We start from the raw sequence: 23,844 nt of genomic DNA on the forward strand, positions 1-23,844 counted from the left end.
GTCTTCTGGCCATGTTTACAGCATCACACAAAACAAAGCCTGATTCGGAATATTTACATAGAAGTTATCCTATAATAAAGGACTAAAAATTAACTTTTCACAGTATTTAAGGGCTGTATGAAGGACATGTTCACTTGGCTGCTACTATATAGCCATAACGCTGAACCATGAACTGATTTTAAATGTATTTTGTATATATGCACCTTAGCACAATGTAAGCACTCTTGCACGTAGCACTTTTCCCTTGAAAAAGCTTCCTATAAGGAAGTGAAACATGTTGGGTTGTTGGTGGGGGTAGTGTATATGTATGTTTCTACTGCAATGTTAGTGGGTTTGAGACTTAGGCCCGGTTCACATTAGCGGTGGCCGTCCGGAATCACCGTGCCGGAGCCGGACCGCTTGCAGAACGGACGGAACGGACGCACGGCATAGCAATGAAAGCCTATGCGTCCGTTCACATGCGTCCGTTCTGCCGGACCGGAGCCGGACCGGAGCCGGACCGGATCCGGACTCCGGCGTCCGTTCCAACATGCGCTATTTTTTGGTCCGGCTCCTCCGGCAGCCGTATCCGGGGCGGAGCCGGACTGCACCATCCGGCCAATACAAAGCTATGAGAACCGGAGAGCGCACAACACACTGGCTAAAAATCCGGATGTTCTACCCCACTTCCTATGCGGATTGTTGCGGCGATTTTGGATGGGGACACATGGGCAAGCATTTTGGAGTGGAGCAGCAGTGACTTTAAACGAGCTGGAGATGTTGGCAGCATGTCGGAGGTGGAGGTGAGTGCTAAACAGCGGAGGGCCTGATTCCACAGGTCCCCGTTCTGCTGACCTCCCAGACCCCAACATTTTTATTTGGTTTGTACTAACTTTTGCCAAACGGATCCGGATCGCATCCTGATGAACACCTGATGCAACCTAACCGGATCCGGATCGGATCCGGATCAGAACCGTACGGTTCCGATCCGGATCCGGTCCGGATCCGGTCAGGTCATCCGGTCCGTTTGGCAGAGAACCGCAAGTGTGAACCGGGCCTTAGTCCTCATTACTAATTATACTTACCAAAGCACCCCAGACATTGTTTTCTCAGTCTCTGGTTGTCTCACAGCAATCTACAATTTGCTTTTAAATATTTTTCTAATAAAAGTTAATTTTTAGTCCTTTATTATAGGATAACGTCTGTGTAAACATGTTTACAGCATATTATGTTCCCTAGCCACCAACCACCACCTTGTACACAGCTCCCCCTACATGTCCTTCTATCCAGACAGTAAGCCCACACCTAAACATGTGATTCAACTATCAAACAGAATCATTGCTAGTTTCTCAGGCATTATAGAATCCATGTAGTGTCCTTAAGGCAGGTCGGTGGAAAACACAAGGCATTGTGGATGCATGTAGCTGCTTTTCAGCACTGAGTTCTGGAAATCAGTCTCAGCCACTGCACTGCACAGATTTTCTACACTCGCATGAGAGTGAAGTGGTTTCCTGTTGCTGCTCTGCTTCCTCTTAAGCTTCACATCATTGCAGGTTGTTAGCTGCCTTCTACTTAAACCCATGTGATTTCAGAAGCAACCTTATACCCTAATGTTCTCCTGGTTTGGTAAGGAAAGGTTTCAGTGTTCTGTCACTGTGAAGTACTGTGGAATATGCAAGGGCTTTATAGGACATTCTGTACACAGTGAGTTAGTCCCTTCTCCAATGCTGTGCATAGTATGAGGCAGACACCTTTTTAAATTAGTGGCGGTCTCTGCAGCTTGTGGTGGTGAGAAATAAGAAATGTTGGCATTTGGTGAGATTCGATTACATAAAGCAGCAACAGCAATTGCTTTCCAAGTACATGACATTGCCTTGTTTCTATCTAAATTCAGTTTGCAAGGAGCACTGTCACACTTTAGCTTCCGCTGAAAATGTCAATATTTACTGCAATCAGGAAGAAGGCTTGCTTACCATTATAGTACGCCTATCTAAAGCTACCTTTCACAAGAACACTTCATTATGATACATTTTATGCAAAATATGAAACCAGAATACTTACCGCCAGTATATAAGAATACCCACAAGAACCACAAGGCAGATAAAGGTCAGGGATGACACGACCACAAGTGGTATAATGGTCTTCTCTCGTGACTCCAGACCTTCTGCTAGACCAACACGAGACTCATGGCTACTATTACTGGCCTCTGCAGTCAGAGAAAATGGAAATCATCCATATTTATATATATATTAGCAGAAATACAATGCTAAAGAAGGTTAATGTTCTAACTTCTTAATAAACTAAGATACTGTATTTAGTGTATTATCCTACTCAACTTCCTTTTCTCTGTTTTTATGTTTATTTGAATAACTTCCTGTATTAACTCTCCTGTATTAACTCAGCCACAAATGCCCTGGCCTGAATGAGACCTGTCCTGTTGCCTGGTTTTGTCTGCCTGTCTCCTGCTCTGACCCCAGCCTATGATTAATGTCTGCCTGAACCACCACTAAGATGATGTTTGAACACTGGGTGCCCAGACCAGAATGGTGTATATGGTCTACACAGCCACTATTTAACATTTTGCACTCATCTGCATGTATGCAGCAGCAGCATGTCAATCTTGAAGTTTTGGGCTTTGGAGCAGCATGCAATGAAACTCATAAATCTTTGAAGAATTCGCTACAATAAAAATATACAGTAAAAGATATTCCTTTGTGTCATGCAGTCAGATCTTCTTGTTATGCTACCCCTGTTAAGTGCTGTAGAGACACTACATGATTGATGCTCAGATTGGTCAGTAAAGGCTTGTGCACACTGCTACATTTCTGTGCAGTTTTACAGAAATGCATGTCATCTATGCCGGAAGAGACAATGTTGTGCTGAAGACTAAAATGCATGCATGTGTTTCCTCAATGTAATTCCATTAACTAATTCATGCAAAATTGACATTTATAAATGTTCTATTTGTGCACCATTAGTGCCGTCAGAACGCGCATGCACGTGCGTGTGCACTTTAAACCTTCAGCCTATGGCATGGAGTGGTTAAAAGCCTGCTCCCATCAAGCAGGAAGGAACTTTTTTACCTACTTTTTAGTATGTTTTCAATTGCTAAGCGCTGAAAACTTATTTTTTAGACAAGATAAAAAAAAACAACCTGATCTCCTGGTAGAAAATTCAGCAGAGAAATTAATTGGAAAAGGACCTATATGTGTTGCTTAAATCTGCCCAGTAACACATAAGGCCTTGGTGCATTTTTCAGCCACACATTAGCATTATAGATGGATTTGTGTTGCTAAAAACTGCACAGAAATTCCCAAGTGTGCTTAGGCCATTTGTGTGCACAAACCCTTACAGCTGAAACAAGCAGCATACGTATTTCTAAACTATCATTCCTGTGTTCCTTAGAGCAGGGCCTGCTCTCAGTAGACAATTAGAAACTGGTTGATTTGTATTTTTTAGTTCAGATCACTATAGTGTTCCTACGTAGCGGGAATTCTCCCACCTCGGTCTTCATCCCCTCTCCAGAGTTAAGAAATATACTGTCAGCTGAGCCAAGTGAATGACGAGGCAGACAGGAAAATGAAAAAAAAGTACTTTCTCTGCATGTCTGTATACCTTCTACTGACTGCTACAAACTTTGCATAGGTTTCTTTTCCAACTACTATTTATACAACCCTATAGCTAGAGCTGGCTAGACATGAGTAGAACTGGGTTAAATAAATATTCTTTCATGCTGTTACTTTATATGCACAATACACTGGATCTGGGCTCACAGAATAAGGTTAAAGCACATTAAACAAAATCACAATATAGATTAGTTCATACAACAAACATTGGTCTATATGCATGCAGTCATCACAGTTGTGTGAAAATATCATATTTATACATCTATATATATACTGTATATATATGATATTTATATATTAGTCCATGCAGTTCATGCTTTGGCTACATGCTATATGTAGGTGATCCATGATAATCGACATATAAAGACAGTCAAGCAATGTATGGTGAGATATTTTGATCACAACTTCTAAAATGTATTTTTCCCATTCTTTGTCTTGCTAAGGTTTGAGTCTGGGCTTGTGTTTACACAACTGTCTAGCCCATTATATGAGCGGAGGAGGGGTGGGGAAGACCAGACAAGTTAGGTTGTACTTTCATAAAATAGCTTCAGGTGATTTTAATAAAAAACAAAAACATGGAGAGATCATTTCATTTCTACATGGCGAGACAAAATAAATATATATATTGTTGAAATGCATTGTGGGATATTTTATACAGCTGAAATTCTGTGTGAAATCTGCAAACCGGCCACCTCATAACTGCCATTATCCTATCCTAAGCATGCTGTTAAATGCATAAAACTTGTTGAACCTGCAAGATTTCTACCTTGTGAAACCTGAGGAGTGGGGATGATCAATGAGATGCAACCAATTTTTCCTTGCATTCCAATTTCAAGTAAATGTTATGCAGCTTGAACTTGGACAAATAACAATTGACAGGAAGTTATTTTGATTGGTCCAATTTTAAGTTGCATATAATTTAAATGAAATGTGAATGCAAGGAGAACTTATTTACATCTCATTGATCATCCCTAGAGAGGAGACTATAATGACGACTGCCCCTCAGTTTGATCACGGATTGCTAGCTGCAGAGTTGTTATCAATGAGTCATCACTGTCCAACGTGGTGCTGCAGAGATCATGGTTTTATTGGCTAACTGAATGGATTACAACTGCAAAGTTTAAAGACAGGTCAGGTTCTGTCATCAGACATTGCAATCTCTTCAGTTACCCAATAAAAGCTATATGCAGCTCCTCATTCCCTTGCTTCTACCACTGGCTGACAAAGTGGAGTAACTGGTGGACAGCCTAGAGCCTAGAGTGGAGCATGCTGACCCTACAATGGATAGCTTCTCACTCTCCCTCATAGCAAACATGTGTATGGATAATAAAGGGCAATCATGATCTAAAGCATAGAGCATATTAAGAGGTGTTAATCAGAGCAAACAATCAAATTCTACACAACCATATAATGAATGCCACCATTCAATTAGCTGCTTAAAGTGTAACTGGCAGGCATACAATAAAAAATCAATTCTTTATTTTTATCTGGTACACAAGTAATAAGGATGCTAACCCGGTAATCCAAAAGTTAAAAATCACTATTACTTTTCTTGTTGATAAATGATCATTCCCCAGTTTACCTGACTCTTATTTGGTACATTGCCGCACAAAGGAAGTTGCAGGGCATGCTGAGTTGTCTTTTTTTTGCTTCTTTACTTTCCTCTTAGGCTTCACTAATGCAGCCTGATTGGCTGAAGCCCCTTTCCCACCTGTTTTCCCCTCCCACACCTCTGTTCATCTCTGATTAGCCAATATTTCTCATGCTGAGACAATGCATTTTCTGTTGGAGAGCTGGGTGGGAGTGCCTGAAGACTGGGAGGAAGCGGGCAATGCATACACAATCAGGCAGAGGAAGGGAGGAGATTACATCAGGATTGGCTTCAAGATAGACACAGTTAAAATGGAGAATCCTTACTATAGAAAAAAAAATCAGTAAAATCAAAATGTGGACATATGTTATGTAAGTAGAGCAAGTATTTATCTACTTATATATATGGTTCTTTTTTCTGAGATAGTATGGCTGACAGCTTCTCTTTAAAAAGAATATATAGTGATGTATAGTATATAGTTAATATTTAGTGATTTATTTTCCATTGTAAAAGTAGATTTTATTTTTAAATTAGGCAAGTAAATAATGCCTATGTTTCTAATTTACCACAATCTAGACTAAAAATGTTACATACCAGTTTACCTGCCTCCACCATCCCCCCTCATCCCCCAGTCAATTAAATGCACAATATTTCGCAAACTCACTTTGGCAAATTGGGGAGCTTTGAAGGCTGAGTAATATTATCAACCCTGTATCAAACATTTATTTGTAAAACGAATTGCGTCATTGTGTTTTAACACAAATAATGAAAAAAAACTATACACATCACTTCATAAAGATGAAAACATTACCTTTTTAAATAAATTTAAAATTAAAAGTTGGTTTCAAGTCAGTAATGGACCAAGGTTTTTAAACTTTTAGGCCAGTTTCACACTGTTGTATTGCATTCAGTACCCAAACAGGAGAAAAACATAGGGGAGAATTAGCATGCAATGCAATGCATACTGTGAAGCATACAGTATTTAAAAAACATGTTTCACTGCAACTGTAAACACGCACATTGTCAGGTACCCCAAAACATTCCTCCCGTTATTTCAAAGTATCCCATCGCACTGCATTGTTAAAACCCTGATATGTACAGCCCATTACAATATAATCACATTATATTTGATATGCGATTTTATTGTCTGACAAAACACAACTTGTCAATGTTAATGTAGCCTGACAATGTTTCAAAGTGATGATTATTTTTTTAAACAATAATGTGTTAAAATTTTGTTTACAAATAAATGTTTCATACAACATGCAGCCATGTTAGTAAATGTTGATTTTTTTTAATTTTTTTTTTTGCCCGCCATTTTTAGCTACTAAATCTTCAACACTACCAGGTTCTGCTTGACACCTCCTCCTTCCTTCAACAGAAATGCAAACAGAATTCACTCATCAAGTATTTGTGTATACATTATAATTACTTGACTAAAACTAAATAAAAAAAGGAAATAAAATAAAGTTCTTTAATAATTATTACTACAAAATTTCATGCCGAACTTAAGTAAAAAATGAAAGAAAAATTCCAGCAGCCTGGTTGCTTAGTGAGCACGATATAAATAATAAATAAGAATGCAATGTGAATTGAAAGGTGTATAAATCTGTAACAGTGAACAAAGCAGTATTTTTCACGGCCAAAATATATAGCAGAAGACGAACGATTATTTTTTATAAAACTATATGAATTATTCTTTGTTTTGACAAACGCAGTGTCACAGCTACATGCAGATGGTAGGTGATCATTAGTAATACGGTAGGTTTAGATGTTGACACTCAGACATACTGTATATGAATAAGAACAATGGCAGCAGGGAGTACGGAGCGCCATATCATGCATTTACCAGGTAAGTTTGCTATAATACTCATGAAACAGAAGACGTATGGATGACATATGAGCGCCGAGTCTACATACTACACGATACACAGACATATATATTCTATGATGATGACGCACCTTGATTAGAAAACTCTTTGCGACGTCAGAAAATAGGATGTGGTTCATGGGGCATGTGTGGTTTGGAAGAGAGAGGAGATCATAACTGTTCTTATTTTACTAAGAACATTTTTTTTTAAAGTAACTTGTGTAAGGACTGTCTGAAAGCCCTGGTTAAACCTCATGGATTTATTTTTGCTAGTAAATGGGAATAGTCTACTTACATAATTTCCTAATGGATGTAATTGTTACAGGGAACATCCCTTGAGGAATGTGAGTCACATGACCCAGAGAAGTGTAGAGCTGCTAGTCGAGTGTGAGTTTCCCCATCTACACAAAGCCAAAAGCTACCCCCACCACCACCACCTTCCATTTGCTTCCTTCTGTGGGCAGGGTCAGCTTTGTATTCACAGGAAATGACTGCCCCCTCCCAGCTCCTGTCTCCCTCGTACAGTATGGGTGATGATGTGAAGGAGGGATACTTGACAGTTCAAAGACTGCTATTCAGTCTAACCAAGCTGTACGTGACGTTCACAAAGGAAGTAACCACTGCAAACCCATTCAGCCAAATAAGAAAAAATAATATTGTAAAAATAATTATGAGCAACGCACATTATGAAATAGCCTACACAACTTGCATTAAAACATGGCACTGAATAAAGGCTTTAAAGCAAACCTGAAATGGGCAGTAAAAAAGGTAGATACCTATGTAGACAGAAAGCTGTGGAAGGCTAGATCCCATAGAGCCTTCCCAGTCCTCTCTTTGTCCCCTTGTTCCACCGCTGTCCCCCTCCCAACCCCTGTTAAAGTTATTCAACCAGAAGGTGGAATACCTCTTTGAGACTCTGTGCAGACTTGTTGATGCAAATACTTCCTAAGACAAGTGTATAGGAATAGCACATGTACGAGTCCAGGCTCAGTGGTGCGCAGTATGGAGCCACCAATCTTTGGAAGTACTTAGGTACACGAGTGCTTCTGAAGCCCTCCGAGGAGTCCCGTAGGCACGTCATTTGAATGGGTGTCAGACGTGGAACAAGGCCACAGTGGGAGGACTGGGAAGGCTCTCTGGGATCCAGAGCCTTTCCTCTACATAGGTGAGTATGTCAATTTTGTATTGCCTGCTTCAGGTTCACTTTTTATTCCAAGCATTGTGGATAAAGGGATTTTAAGAGATCAATATACATTTATTATCTCAATATTTGGAGAATAATATTTAATATTTAATGGCTGATTGTAGTGAAGAAAGTAGCAAGCTTCAAGGCACAAGGTTCAGTTGTGATTTTTACTACAGCTAGCCACTGAGAAGGGCATGTATGAACTGTAAACCTATCGATGTTCTTGCTGCAGAAACATCCTTTGATGTTCCACTCACAAAGTATTGCTCATTTGTTCCCTCCTCTCCTCTTTCAATACAGCAGGTCACACTGCTCAGTCAGGAGCAGTGCTGCATATTTATACTGCATTCATATCTAAACTGCTTCCACAAACAGCCACCAACAACAGTTTCAGGTGACAATAATGAAATGTGTATAAGTGCATAGCTTTATCTTCAGGAAAGAGAGTTCACATACTTTGATGTGTGAGTTAGTGCTAGACTTTCACCATCGCCTCTGATATCCATAGAGCAAGGGGTCGGGGCTTAATGAGGTGGGGATGAGGTTCAGTGGATGCTCAGCTTTGGTATGTGTAAACTGTGACAGTACATGGGTGCCAGGACATCGCTATACAATCTGGAGGGCAAGGACTGCCAGAGATGGATGGTATGCAGAGCTGCTGACACATGTGGAGTGTCAGTGACCTCATATAGATGTCTGTGCCAGCATAACCCATCACTTTCATACATGATACTGTACTTGTAATAGCAATGAGAAGCCTGGGATCTTAATTCAGCTGCTGTTATAGCGGTCATATGTTTTATGCATTTTTACACATTTATTTTTTTAATATGTTTATGTTAATAAAGACCTAAAGTTCTGTCAATTACAATAAAGAATTCCTGCATTAGATATTATAAGAGATGGAATGCCAGGTAATTGGAAAGGCTGGGCCCAGTTTGTTGGTGGGTTAATACAAATAATTCTTATAAGATATGGAAAGGTGTATTTAATATAGATTGCATAGTAATATATTAATGTAGCTTTCCAGTACCTTTTTTTTTGTTTACTATTTTGTATGCTAGCGATATGTGTGCATGACATTTTGATAAACCATTTGTGAGTGCAAAGCATAGTTATTGTAATAAACCACTGGCATGACCAGATTTTAGCTTTCTCAGCCTGACATTATTGTTAAGTGATTTTAAAAACAGTAGCAAAGTTTACAGTGGTCATCTTCACGCTGTTTTAAATATAGCAAAAATTCTAGTTCTTTTGTATTTTCTACCGGCAAATAAACAAACTCCTCAATGACAAATCATATGGAGGAAAAGGAGAGCAGCTGGTAATTGCACTACTGGTTTGTCGTCTTTAGCTCAGATGGATGAAGGCAATTTGTACTGCAAGCAGAGGTAGGTTACAATAATAATCATAGATCACTGGCCACTAAGGAGTCTACTGCCACAAGATCCTTGACTGACAGAACTCAAAGACTTAAAGAGAAACTCCGACCAAGAATTGAACTTTATCCCAATCAGTAGCTGATACCCCCTTTTACATGAGAAATCTATTCCTTTTCACAAAAAGACCATCAGGGGGCGCTGTATGACTGATATCGTGGTGAAACCCCTCCCACAAGAAACTCTTGAGTACGTACTCCTAGCAGTTTCCTGTCTGTGAACCTTGCTGCATTGTGGGAAATAGCTGTTTACAGCTGTTTCCAACTGCCAAAAAACATGCAGCAGCTACATCACCTGCCAACAGTAAAAATGTCACCATGTAATAAATGTCAGAATGTAAGTCAGGGATTTAAAAGATTTTACAATGGGCAAACACTGACTAAATCATTTATACATAATTATTGTAAAAATGAAGCATTTTTTATTACATTATTTTCACTGGAGTTCCTCTTTAAGCCTTGCACCCACGGGGCGATATTTGCGCCGATGCTTCCTGATGTCAGGTAACCTCGTTTAACATAATCATGTTAAAGGATGTTGCCCCCCATGGCAATCACGCTTAGTAATGCGACGGACACGGCGGATCTGATCTTTAAAACCTGATGACACAGCGCAAAGTACTGCGATCGCTAACTTTCCATTCACTTCCCGTCATGTGAGCAGGAAAAGGCATCGCTTGACGACCATCATCAAGGGGGCGTCGCTGGACCCATCAGGCGGTGAGTATGTAGGCTTAAGGTGTCTATACATTACTCAATTTCTCTGCTCGATTGGCCATTCCATTATTTTGTTGGACTGGGAGAGAGTCGATTATGTTCCATTATGCTCGATTGATGGAAATTGGCCAATATCTTGCAGAATTGACCAATTTGTTCCATCAGGCAGGGTGGAAAATACTGGTCGATTGTATCGGCTGTTCACATGATTTTGATGGGCACAGATATTTGGTTCAGAACATGGAGGCACAACATTGTTCAACACGATTAGTGAAGGAAAATCGCATAATCTTGCTTGCAATGTGTGGGCCACTAGTCGATTGACCACACTTTTGTTGATCGCCCAGTATAGTCGATCTCTTAATCTCTCAATGGAAAATTGAGTAATGTATGGGCACCTTTGTTGTCTTTTCTTAGCACGAGTTCTGCAAAAAATTTTGTACAGGAATAAGGTAAAAATGTGTTTAAACCACATAGACAGCATTGTCCTGAATTTTACAATGGTATTAGTTTTTGTGTGGTCGGGACTCTAACCAAGAAAGGATAGAGAAGGCTGTATGGATAGGGGCATGGCTGCAGGCAACTGTAGCTCAAAAGAAATGTTTGAACTTGAAAAGTTAAATCCCAAAGGTAATGCTCCTAATTTACATAGTCAACATGATTGATTTTATCATTGTTCAATGTTGGGTTTAACTGGGTTTTAAAATAAAGGTCTAAGGCCAGCAGGTCCCGCAATCATTTTCATACGGGGCTGCTGGTATTATTCTACATGCCACTCACACACCTTAGCAAAACTCACATCAAGTTGTAATGTCTTAGCAATGCCTAATATTCATTTTATGTAATGTGAGTTGATGCTACCCAAGACATTGTAAGGGCTATACTTATGTATGGTTCTAGACACAGTCCTACTTTCAGTTATAATTGTCCAGGCCTACTATTCTGGCAATGTATGGTTCTATCTATACACAGTCTGACTTTCAGTTACAATTGTGCAGGCCTACTATTCTGGCAATGTATGGTTCTATCTATACACAGTCTGACTTTCAGTTACAATTGTGCAGGTCTACTATTCTGGCAATGTATGGTTCTATCTATACACAGTCTGACTTTCAGTTACAATTGTGCAGGCCTACTATTCTGGCAATGTATGGTTCTATCTATACACAGTCTGACTTTCAGCTCTAATTGTCCAGGCCTATTATTCTGGCAATGTATGGTTCTATACACATTCTGACTTTCAGTTATAATTGTCCAGGCCTACTCTTCTGGCAATGTATGGTTCTGTCTATACACAGTATGACTTTCAGTTATAATTGCCCAGGCCTACTATTCTGGCAATGTATGGTTCTATCTATACACAGTCTGACTTTCAGTTATAATTGTCCGGGCCTATTATTCTGGCAATGTATGGTTCTATACACAGTCTAACTTTCAGTTATAATTGTCCAGGCCTACTCTTCTGGCAATGTTAGGTTCTATCTATACACAGTCTGACTTTCAGTTATAATTGTCCGGGCCTATTATTCTGGCAATGTATGGTTCTATACACAGTCTAACTTTCAGTTATAATTGTCCAGGCCTATTATTCTGGCAATGTATGGTTCTGTAAACAGTCTGACTTTCAGTTATAATTGTCTGGGCCTACTATTCTGGCAATGTATGGTTCTATCTATACACAGTCTGACTTTCAGTTATAATTGTCCGGGCTTATTATTCTGGCAATGTATGGTTCCATACACAGTCTGACTTTCAGTTATAATTGTCCAGGCCTAATATTCTGGCAATTTATGGTTCTAAACACAGCCTGACTTTCAGTTATAATTGTCCAGGCCTATTATTCTGGAAATGTATGGTTCTATACACAGTCTGACTTTCAGTTATAATTGTCCGGGCCTACTATTCTGGCAATGTATGGTTTTATACACAGTATGACTGTCAGTTATAACTGTCACGGCCTAATATTCTGGCAATATATGGTTCTATTCACAGTCTGACTGTTATAATTATCCAGGCCTACTATTCTGGCAAAGACAAGACAATACGAAATAAGATAAAAGGATAATAAAGAACGATTAAAGTGTGATACCATTCCCCTTAAAAAAAGAGATGTCACAAGGACTAATAAGTCTAGATAATAAAACCCACAGTTAAGGCAATTAAATTACGATTGCCCATATTTATTTTTCTGGGTTTTCTTCACAAAATGTAGCAAAGTGCCTGAGTACACAGATGTCTGCACAGCAGGGGGCATGTTTGTGCATCCGCAGAGTCTTTCCTGTCAAAAAAACACAGCATCGTAATCACAGACATGACACATTTATTGTCATTTGTATGATTACTGCTTGAGCTCGATACAATGTGTACCGAATATGCCTGCCTTATTTGTTAGAATGAACATATGATGTGTTCTATGCACAGGCTGTGAAGCACATTAATATTACTCTGTGCCTAAAGAGAGTTTTACTCATTATGGATTTTATTGGTATGCCTATTTTTAGTAAACACCATTATATTAATCTTTCAAGTGTTCCTTATTTGTTAAAATGAAAAGTGAAGTGAAAATAACCCATGTTCATTTCATTCATCCAACCAGCTTAAAGGAAATCAGAGATGAGATTATTAACAAGTTTTATGCATACCTGGGGCTTCCTCCAGCCCCATCCACATGGATTGCTCCCATGCCACCGTCTTATCCCTCTTCGGTACCGGGTCCCGTAACTTCGGCCCCCTTCCCCCTTAAATTGGCCTTAGACTGTGCTCCATACATGGCATTCCACTCTCATAGGCATCAGCCTATGAGAGGGATTAGAGTGTGAGACAATCAGTGGGACAGCTAAGTGACAGGGCTGTCCCCTGTACAGGTCTCTGCTAGATCGCAGCGCTGTACTAAAAGGTTATTTGCTGGGGTTTTTTTTAATTACAGCCTGCCAGCTCCGATCGTGGCTGACAGGCTGTTAACGGATTCCCACTCTGTGTCACGGCAGGGAACGTGCGTGAATCCACACACACATTCCCTGCTAAACCCCACCTCCAGGACTTGACGGTGGTCCTGGAGGCGCCACTCTCCCACCGCCCATCAGCGTTAGGCGGTCGGGAGGTGGTTAATGTGTGCTGGGATGTCTAACTCCAGTCCTCAAGGGCCAAGGTCCTCACACATTTTTGCCACTGCTCAAATTAATTGATGGAACTGAACCAGGAATGGTGTGGCTCAAGTGGAACACATTTCTCCATTTCTCAGTCCATCCTAAATACTGATGTGGATATGGTCCTTGAAGGACTGAGTTCAACACCTGTGGTGTAGCTGAATTAAACTGACAGAAAGGCTGCATTACTGTAGCCTTACAGAACATGTTCTACTGGCTGTTTAAAGGAAACCAGAGACAGCTATAATGTGGGAATGTATACTTACTTGGGGCTTCATCCAGCACCATGAGGTGCCTGGGCTATCCTCACCATCCTCTTAGGCCGCTCCATTCACATGTAATCTCTTCTGGTATTATGGCCAGTCAAAGCCAGCAGCGATCTTCTGCACACACACAACTCAGCCAAGAGTGCACCCCCTGTCGCAATCCCGCAGATGGGAGCATTCTGCACCAGCGCAGTAGTACTGCGCAGGCACAATAAACACACCAAAGCACAGGAGCGAGGCGTGGGCACACACGCATCCAGGCAGCGCATGTGCAGAAGCATATGACTGGCCGCGACTGGTCATATTACCGGGAGAGATTACAAGTGAATGGAGTGGCTGAAGAGGACTGCTAGGGTTGCCCATGCACCTCATGGGGCTGGAGACAGTGTACGTATATGTATACCGCCGGCGAGCTGGGCACAGGGTGACGACAAGGAGAGTGCCAGCGCATACCACTAATGCTGCATCTGATATGACAACCAGCTCACGTGTGCAGCACCTCCAACAGGCTCTCTGCACACTTCACATTCAACTCAGATGCAAATCATATGCAAAACCGCTACTACTTATCATGCAAACAGGAAACTCAGGAGGAGGGGCTGGGAGCAGCTAACCGGAGGTTTGCCTTACCGTGGCGCAAGTGTCTAGTACATTATACTTTGCATGCAAACCATTTTGGAAGCTAAAGTTCCTCCTAGTGTAATACATGTTAGCACTTGTTTTGGATGCAGGGCATGCATTTTTCAGTCTAATAGAGGCGGTGTATGCCTATGCGATTAACCATTCAATTGCAGCATGTGTTTAGGCATGCGTAGCCTTCCCCCCACTTTTTCTTAACTCTGCAAGTATGTAACTATCAGGTTAGCTGCTCCCAGCCTCTCCTCCTGAGTTCCTGTGTGCATGATAAGAAGTAGCGGTTTTGCATATGATTTGCATCTGTGTTGAATGCAAAGTGTGCAGAGAGCCTGTTGGAGGTGCTGCACACGTGAGCTGGTTGTCATTTCAGATGCAGCCTTAGTGGTATGCGCTGGCGCTCTCCTCGCTGTCCAACAAAATGTAAGGTACACATTTTTTTTGCTTAGCTGCTCCCAAGGTTTTAAATTTAGGTTCGGTCACTTGCCCGGAGGTTTGCCTCACCGTGGCGCAAGTGTCTAGTATAATATACTTTGCATGCAAACTATGTTGGAAGCTAAAGTTCCTCCTAGTGTAATAAATGTTAGCACTTGTTTTGGATGCAGGGCATGCATTTTTCAGTGTAATAGAGGCGGTGTATGCCTGTGCGATTAACCATTCAATTGCAGCATGTGTTTAGAGATGCGCAGCCTTCCCCCCACTTTTTCTTAACTGGGCACAGGGTGAGCATAGTTTTAGCACTTGCCACTGAGCGCCATGTGCGAAAACCACTTGCTTTGTGGAGGAAGCCCCAGGTAAGTATAAAGACCCACATTATAGTTGTTTCTGGTACAATTTATAAAATCCGTCTGCCATGACCCCAAGCAGATCCCACTAGCCTTAGCAATGTGTTCCTGTACCCTCCTGCATGTACCCGTCCTCCAGTCTCTGCACAGATGCATACATGAAAGGGAGTGTACCCACAAAAACAAGGCCTGCAGGGGTTCTCAAACAAAATAATCCTCCTTTAAGGTGGCCACACATGATACAATAAAATTATCAGATTTTACAGCAATTTGATCAATCCGATCAGATTTCCCGTTTTTATTCTATTAAAGTCGATCGGGAGTGGTGGATTATTCTGTTCAATTTTTATGTTAATTGAATGGTGTGTGGTAGATTGTCAATTGATTAATATATACACCCAAGCAATTTTCTTAGAATGTTCAATAATTTTTTTTCATAATTGGGGAAAAATTGAACACGTGTGTGGTACATTGGTCAGATTTTTGAAATGTTACAATCCGTCAGAAAAATTTATTGCAATTCTTGAATTGAAAAGATATTTAAACAATTATATGGTGTGTGGCCACCTTTAGGGCCTGCACTCACTTATACATTGTTGAGCGGATTTAAACAATGCGTATCAGTAGAGTATCCAACGGTGCATAGACAGCAAAAAAAATACACTGCTGCATGCATTTTTGTGCGCAATGCAGTGCTGTCCCATTCAATACAATTTCATGGAATCAGTGCTGCAACACAAAGTAAGGGCTGGTGCACACCAAAAGCGGTTCTGAGCGTTTGTTTTTTTTTTTTAAAAACGCTTGCACTTTGAAAAGTGCTTGGCTAATGTATTTCAGTGGGCTGGTGCACACCAGAGCGATTTATATTTTCCCCAAACGCAAGCATTTTTGCTGATTTCTGAGGTGATTCAGCCTCAATGTTAAGTATAGGAAAGGGGAAAATTGCTCTGAAAAGCGCTAGATCAGAGCGATTTTCCAAGCGTTTTTGTTACAGAAGCTGTTCAGTTACAGCTCTACAGTAACAAAAAATAAAAAATGCTACACCAAAATGCTCCAAAAAATGTTAGGCATGTGTAGAAAATCGCTCTGCACATGCGTAGAATCGTTCTAAAAAAATCACTTAAAAAAACGCTGAACGTTTGCGATTACGCTGGCGCTTTTTGGTGTGCACTGAGCCTAACAAAGCTGCTATGCACTTTTGTAAAATGCACAGCCACCTGCGTGGCACTGCAACACAAAGGTGTGGTTGGGCCTTTAAGGCTGGTTCACACTACACGCGCTTTTCTAAGAACCAGTGATTTGTAAAGCACTTGCTAATATAATGCTATGGGCCTGATTCACAAAGCGGTGATAACTCAGTTATCACGCCTAAAAGACTTTAGGCGTGATAACTTTTGCACTAGCAGAGTTATCACTGCTTTGTGCTGATCACGCGAAGCCCCCGCGCGCAAACACGCAGGCGCTCGCGCAAAGTCCCATAGTTATTAATGGGCGCTGCGCGCCTGCGCGATTGAGATTGGGAGCTTCACGTGATGATACTTCTGATCACGCCTAAACTAAGTTTAGGCGTGATAAAGGGCTTTTCACAGGCGTGCAAAGTGTTTGCACTGCTTTGTGAATCAGCCCAATATGTGTGTTGTCACTTGAGCAATGCGATTAAAAAAAAAATCATACAAAGCATTACATTAGCAAGAGCTTTTCAGATTAGAAAAGCACTAACACTGCTACTGCTCACTGAGCGTGTCCTAGTGGCTGCAGCTCTGGCGCTTTGAGTGTGCCAAGAGAAAAGTGCAATATAAATGTTCTGTGTTTTGTCTATTTGTCTTGTATATTCTTTAGTAGTCAGGCAATCTGGAATATCTTGTCTCTCTAGCTGTGTGGGTGGCTGATAAGCATATTTTTTACAGTACTCATTACAGATTACATAAAAGTGCCTATAGATATTATAGCTACATTACACTGTATGGACAGAAAACCTTTACTGAATCTTTATAGGGATTTTCTGGTGTAGTAATATTGCTGAGGCTGCATTGATGCTATTGTATGGCAGACAGCACCATCTAGTGGGAATAATTATGTATTGCAAGTCATTTTGGCATTTCTAAAGTCTCAGTCCTATTATTATTATTTTTTATTTTTAGTATTTATATAGCGCCGACATATTACGCAGCGCTGTACAGTGTATATATATATATATATTGTCTTGTCACTAACTGTCCCTCAAAGGAGCTCACAATCTAATCCCTACCATTGCCATATGTCTATATTATGTAGTGTACGTACTGTAGTCTAGGGCCAATTTTTAGGGGGAGCCAATTAACTTATCTGTATGTTTTTGGAATGTGGGAGGAAACCGGAGTGCCCGGAGGAAACCCACGCAGACACGGAGAGAACATACAAACTCTTTGCAGATAGTCCCCTGGCTGGGATTTGAACCAGGGACCCAGCGCTGCAAGGCGAGAGAGCTAACCACTACGCCACCGTGCTGCTCCTAAAAGATGAAATCGTAAGACATATGGATATTTATCTGTATCTGTATATGTTTCTGTATCATATTAAGTCATATTAATGTGCTAACATAAATACAAGTTATAAATTATCGCATTACAACCTGCTACCAGCCACTTTGTAATCTACTGTACAGTGGGCCCCTGTACAGAATAAATGAGGGGGGCTGCACGTGAGTGGCCATAATCATAACAGATTATGGTTGGATCATTATAACGTTGATACCATGACAGTACATAAGCCTAGGTCACATTTTCTGTGCACTGTATTAAGGTAGCACACATTTCATACTTGTATATGACTGGGTCATAAGCAATTATCACTGTTCCTCTTGGGTTACCGAGATAAATACACGGAGAGGAGCTAGAGGATAATTAGGCCTTAACTGTGGTGCAGCTGCATGGGCCCTAGAGGACATTGGGAGCCTGTGTGACTGCACGGCCTGCACGGGCCTATGTTCACCTCTGCTAAAGAAAATCAGTGAAACACAAAAATTGCAATCACAGGCTTACTTCAAAACTTAAAGATAGTATGCTTATGCTTACGTGTGCTTAAAATGTCTTACTGGGGACCCTGGTCAAAGAAGTGACTGCAGAAATGTGTAAAGCTATACATAATGTAGCCTTACTGTATGCATCATTTTTTAAGATGTGTACTTCTGAAAATCCTTGGGATTATATTTAGCAAAAAAATTGGCTTTTATTAAAGACAACCTTAATATGAAATTCTACTTTTGTTTAAAAATGTACTTCTCACATATATCAGTGATTCACAAGTCTTTTTGCATTAATGTTTACAATGATTTTTCCATTTCAACTCAGTCCAATCATATATGCCTTTTCAAAACTGCCTGTAAGCTCAAATGGTGTTACGCACATCAATTGTGCACTAGTGGAGTACGGACCACCTAGCGATTGTTATTTTCCTGCATGAGTAATTGGAGTAGAGTCCTTGTTGATTATTTTCAACACTTGTTGTAAATGAATCTGCCAGTCATCCACTGCAATCTGCCAGTCTGTTTTGCACACAGTCTGTGCTTAATATGCAAAGAAAGGGTAAGCAAACTGAGATAAAGTCTGACGCACAGAACTGAACTTAATACTGTAGATTTCCCCAACAAAAGTAAAGTTTTCACTTTAAGTAATAGGAAGCATTATTGGTGTTCTTTTTGAAAATGCTACTTTTTGAAAGGGAATACAAATGGCAGCATCTGTATTCCACTGTTTCCTTTAAGACCTCAGACATGTTGCAGTATTATTCCACAGTGCACATTTTCAACAATGAATATTGAGCTTATCCAAATGTTATTTATCTTCAATAAGTATTCATTTTATAAATATTTCATTGTGCACATGGTTTATTCTATGTAAAAAAAAATAAAATGTTGAAATAAATATTTTAGCATCCCTAGCACACTTGTTTTATTTCGGTGGGGAGAGCCATTCAACTATAAAAAAGAGAAAAAAGCACATCTGCAGGTGTACACTTGAAAAAGACACCTGTTTGAAATGGTGCAGTACAGAGGTAGTAGAATATCAGTAAATGTAACAATATTCTACTATATTCATATAGTAAAATATTGGTAATATTAACCGATATTTTAATACGACCTAACCTCTTCCTACTCTAACACTTAACACCCCCTGGTGGGGACTAACACTTAGGCCTCAATTCACTAAGATCATGCTGGAGATAATAAGGCAAGAGAAAACTTACCTCCACACAGTGACAGAGTTATCTTATCTCTTCATTCTTTAAGTTACCTCCACTGTAGTTAAGTTACCTCCTCTGTAGTTATTTTCACACGCAGTTAATTAACAGCCTGTCTTTAACTTTTGAATTCTGGAGTTATTTTAAGGATCGAAGAGTTAACTTAAAGACAGAAGATGTAGAAGCTTTCCAGAGGCGCCAATAGAATAAAAGTCACTTAAACGAGCTTAAAACCGATGGGGCAGTGGTGGGCCTATCCCATCCATGCGGACAAAGCAAACAAAGGAAGGACTGTGGCATCAACAGTCAAACAACAATTTATTTATACTCCACAGTAAAAATAGGCAACGCGTTTCACGGGCTCAATCCCGCTTCATCAGGCCAATGAAAAAAGGAGCATACAGCTTAACAGCATCAAAACCACACTGAGCGCCTCTGACAGAGTGAATTGAGGCCAATGTGTCTTTGAAAGAACCTATTTACTAATATGTGTAAAAATATGTGTATAATTATTAATCTATATTGTGAACAGAACTAAGTTACCTGAGCGACAAATAGTATGTTCACTTTCAGCCTCATGCTGGAAAATGTCTTGTGAAAAGAGCTAAGCCTGACATAACTTCCTGTGTGAGTACACAGGAGGACTGACATACCATACTGTCAGTTCTAACAGATAACAGATATCTGAAGGAGAAGAGTGGGACATATTTTGCTACCCTATAGCAGTTAAAGAGAAACTCCGATTGAGAATTGAACTTTATCCCAATCAGTAACTGATACCCCCTTTTACATGATAAATCTCTTTCCTTTTCACAAACAGACCGTCAGGGGGCGCTGTATGACTGATATTGTGGTTAAACCCCTCCCACAAGAAGCTCCGAGGACCATGGTACTCCTGGCAGTTTCCTGTCTGTGAATCTTGTTGCATTGTGGGAAATAACAATTTCCAACTGCCAAAAAAGCATGCAGCAGCTACATCACCTGCCAACAGTAAAAATGTCACCATGTAATAAATGTCAGAATGTAAATTAGGGATTTAAAAGATTTTACAATGGGCAAACACTGACTAAATCATTAATACATAATTATTGTAAAAATTAAGCACTTTTTTTATTACATTATTTTCACTGGCGTTCCTCTTTAAATACATTAGTTTAGAAACGTTGGCTACAAGTCACGTGACCAATATTTTGAGGTAAAACAAAAACATTGTGCTGAGAAGACGGCAATACACTTCAAGTGAACACTATGGGCCTGATTCACAAAGCAGTGCAAACTTTTTCGCGGAGTCCGCGTTCGCGCGAATCGCGGCACTTTGCGCGCGCAAAAGTCCGCGAAAAAGTTTGCACCGCTTTGTGAATCAGGCCCTATGTGTTATAAGAACACAATACTTACCTAGCTTTGTCTTTTATGTCATTATATAAGGAAATGGCATTGTAAACAGTTCTAAATATACAGTTCAACATGAAGTGTCAGCCTCCTACTAATCTTTAGATCACTTCCAAGCTTGGAGGGAGGAGAACATGACTTTCAGTCTGTGCTTTTAATTTATTCATCATTATGTAAACCATTCATGGCGACTCACATTATTATGAATAAACGATTGTAGTACCGTACCATCCACACATGGCCAAGCATCTTTACGTTCCCCCCCTTTTGGACGATTTTTTTCTCTGCATCAGGTAACACAAACAGTGTGACGTTGTTGTAAAATTTGAGCTTGCAGGCAATTTTATTAAACTTGACCTGTCTGCAATTTGAAGTAATACAATTATTTTAATAGCATTAAATGACAAAATGAGTTGTGTAGAACTGATATGTTATACACTGTTTAATGATAACATTTTAAATCACGTGGCTCTCAGTCTCTTGGCAAGTCTCACTACCATATTTGTACACAAGTTGCTAAAGCTGCAAAAAGTCCAAGTGAAAACTCTGGATCTTACTTTAGTTTTTTTTTTTTTCTACAATGGATAATGTTACAGTAGCCAAATCAGGAATTGAATTTTAGGTTTAACAACTTCTGTACCACAGTGTTTTTTGCTGATCGGTGCTGCGTGGGCTCTCCAGCCCGCAGCACCGATCAGCTGGCAGCCAGGGCGATCAGACTGCCACCCTTTTTTCCCCACTAGGGGGATGTCCTGCTGGGGGGGTCTGATCGCCGCCGGCTGCCTGCGTTTGCGGGGGGCTCTTCAAAGCCCCCCTCCGCAGCGCTTTCTGGCCTCCTTCCCCTTCCCTCCCTCTCCCTTCCTCTGTGAGCGGCGCAAGACGGATTTCCGTCCTGCACCTGATGGGATAGGCTTTAGCCTATCAGATGCCGCCGATCCCCGGCCAATCAGAGGCCGGAGATCGCCGATCTCCTCTGCGGCGCTGCTGCGCAGCAGCGCCGTATACACGTAAACACCGGGGAAGATCTTCCCCGTGTGTTTACATTTACCCTGCGAGCCGCCGATCGGCTCGCAAGGTGTTCACGGAGACACCCTCCGTGAGCTGACATGGAACGGCCGCTTATACGAGCGGCCGTTTCCATGGAATCCACTTCAGGATTCAGGGGCGTACTTAAGCGTACGCAGAATCCTGAAGTGGTTAAAGTGAACCAGAACTTTGGAATTCTTTTTTTTTGTTTTGTTTTATTATGTATTGTATGTTCTCCTGAGAAGCATGACTAGCTACATACCTTCATGTTGTCACTGTGAAATTGTATTATTCAGCTGTGACAACTTCCTGTGTGTAGACAAGTTGCCATTGTACAAGCAGGAAGTGGGGATAACTGAGGAATGGCACTTCACAAAGATGAAGTGAATGTGTGTAGCTAATTATTCTGTACAGGAAGATATAAACATACCATTTATTTAAAAAGACATATAGAGTTCAGGACTGTGTTGAGAACACACACAATAAGGAATCAACTATCGTATCCTGCTAGTTTCCACTAGTAAGTATGGATTTCATGTACACTGACCCTTTCAATTAAAATATTTTTTAAGATGTAAAAAAACAACAACACTGCATTGCATAAGGTGACCATACAGAAAAGATATTAGAGTAAGCCTTTAGGGATCACACAAAACTTAAATGAAATGTTAGGCTGCCCTATCCGCAGCTTTAATACTCATAAACCTGCTGTGTCCCTTCTCCAAAACAAGGCTCTAGTGTTCACAAGGGTTCACATAAGCTGTGGGGAGGTGCCAGCAGTGGGGTCTCAATTAGATCCCCGTGGTCTTTGGACTTCAGTTGGAGTTTATGGAGGCCCTGATTTAAAAAAAACACTTTTGCTGGCTTGTGTTGTAAGCTGTATCTAAATAGTCTGGAGCTTTGCTGACAGAAAGGCCCTAACCACAGGAACCCCCAATATATGATATGGATATTAATAAATTATGAACTAACTAGTGACCTTAGCCCGTTTAAAAACGGGCTAGGTCTGTCTCCTCGCGCCTGCTGTGCAAATGTGCGCACCCGCCCGTCGCGCACGTCCACCACGCGAGCGCACCCGACATGGGCGCGCTCCCGCAGCACACCCGGCCGCCCGCTCACATACCCGCCTGGCTCCTGGTCCCCATCCTCTTGTCTGTGTGAGGCTGGATCCGTGCTGCGCACATGCGCAGTAGCAAAAAGCACGGACCCAGCTACACAGAGACAACTGTCCCTGCTGTACGCAGGGACAGTTGCCTATTATTATATAGGATTGGCATTCGACTAGCATGACATGAATGCATGAAATGTCCATGGATTTTTCTTATGAAAGGCACTGGTATACTGAAATATGGCACCTGTCTCATATATCATAGAATCCATTAATTTATAGTAATATCATTTTGGCATGTATGACATGGCATTATATGTGTGGTGATAAAGCCCCATCATGTGCGACTATTTTAAACTGGGCTTTTAGGTTTGCGATTGGCAAGGATATAGAGCATAGGGGGGAAAGCAGTGGTCAGCAGGCAACCTTGCAAACATTGAAAGTCATTCAACTTGTGATCAACGACAACAAATAGTGAGCTTTGGTAAGTTGGAAACACCCATTTCCAGACAACAGTACTGTACAAGCAGCTGTCAGGGAGTGGATGCCCAGCACCCTCAAAGACTGCTTTATCAGGCACAATAGATGCTGCTGTAAGTATGGCAGTGATGCATCAACCTCAAGAAGGATTATGTGGAATAGGCTGAAATGTAACCTGGGTGCTCAGAGGATCAATGTCCACCTAATTCAGGAGAGTAAAAATAAAACATAGTGGAATTATGTATGCCTGAGGTGATGTACCTATTGCTACAAAGCAGAGACACATGTTTCTAAGCTTCCCTAGACACAGCGTCGTGCTACTCACACGTCTCATTGGTAAAATGGGGGTGACTATGAGGTGAGCGGATTTGGTGCTCCAAATATTG

The 23,844-nt window shown here is 40.9% G+C and overlaps 1 protein-coding gene across 5 annotated transcripts in view; it reads right to left on the reverse strand.

Moving 5' to 3' along the window:
* PTPRZ1 (protein tyrosine phosphatase receptor type Z1) overlaps window positions 1–23,844 on the reverse strand; it is a 269,913-nt gene that overhangs the window by 74,264 nt on the left and 171,805 nt on the right. For all 5 annotated transcript variants that reach the window (XM_068276398.1, XM_068276399.1, XM_068276401.1 and 2 more), the window contains one exon: window positions 2,041–2,185. In XM_068276398.1, coding sequence (XP_068132499.1) covers window positions 2,041–2,185 — 145 coding nt within the window. The remainder of the gene's footprint in view (window positions 1–2,040; window positions 2,186–23,844) is intronic.

This window comes from Hyperolius riggenbachi, chromosome 3 (assembly GCF_040937935.1).
Source record: "Hyperolius riggenbachi isolate aHypRig1 chromosome 3, aHypRig1.pri, whole genome shotgun sequence".
In the NCBI taxonomy this organism is placed as follows: domain Eukaryota; kingdom Metazoa; phylum Chordata; class Amphibia; order Anura; family Hyperoliidae; genus Hyperolius; species Hyperolius riggenbachi.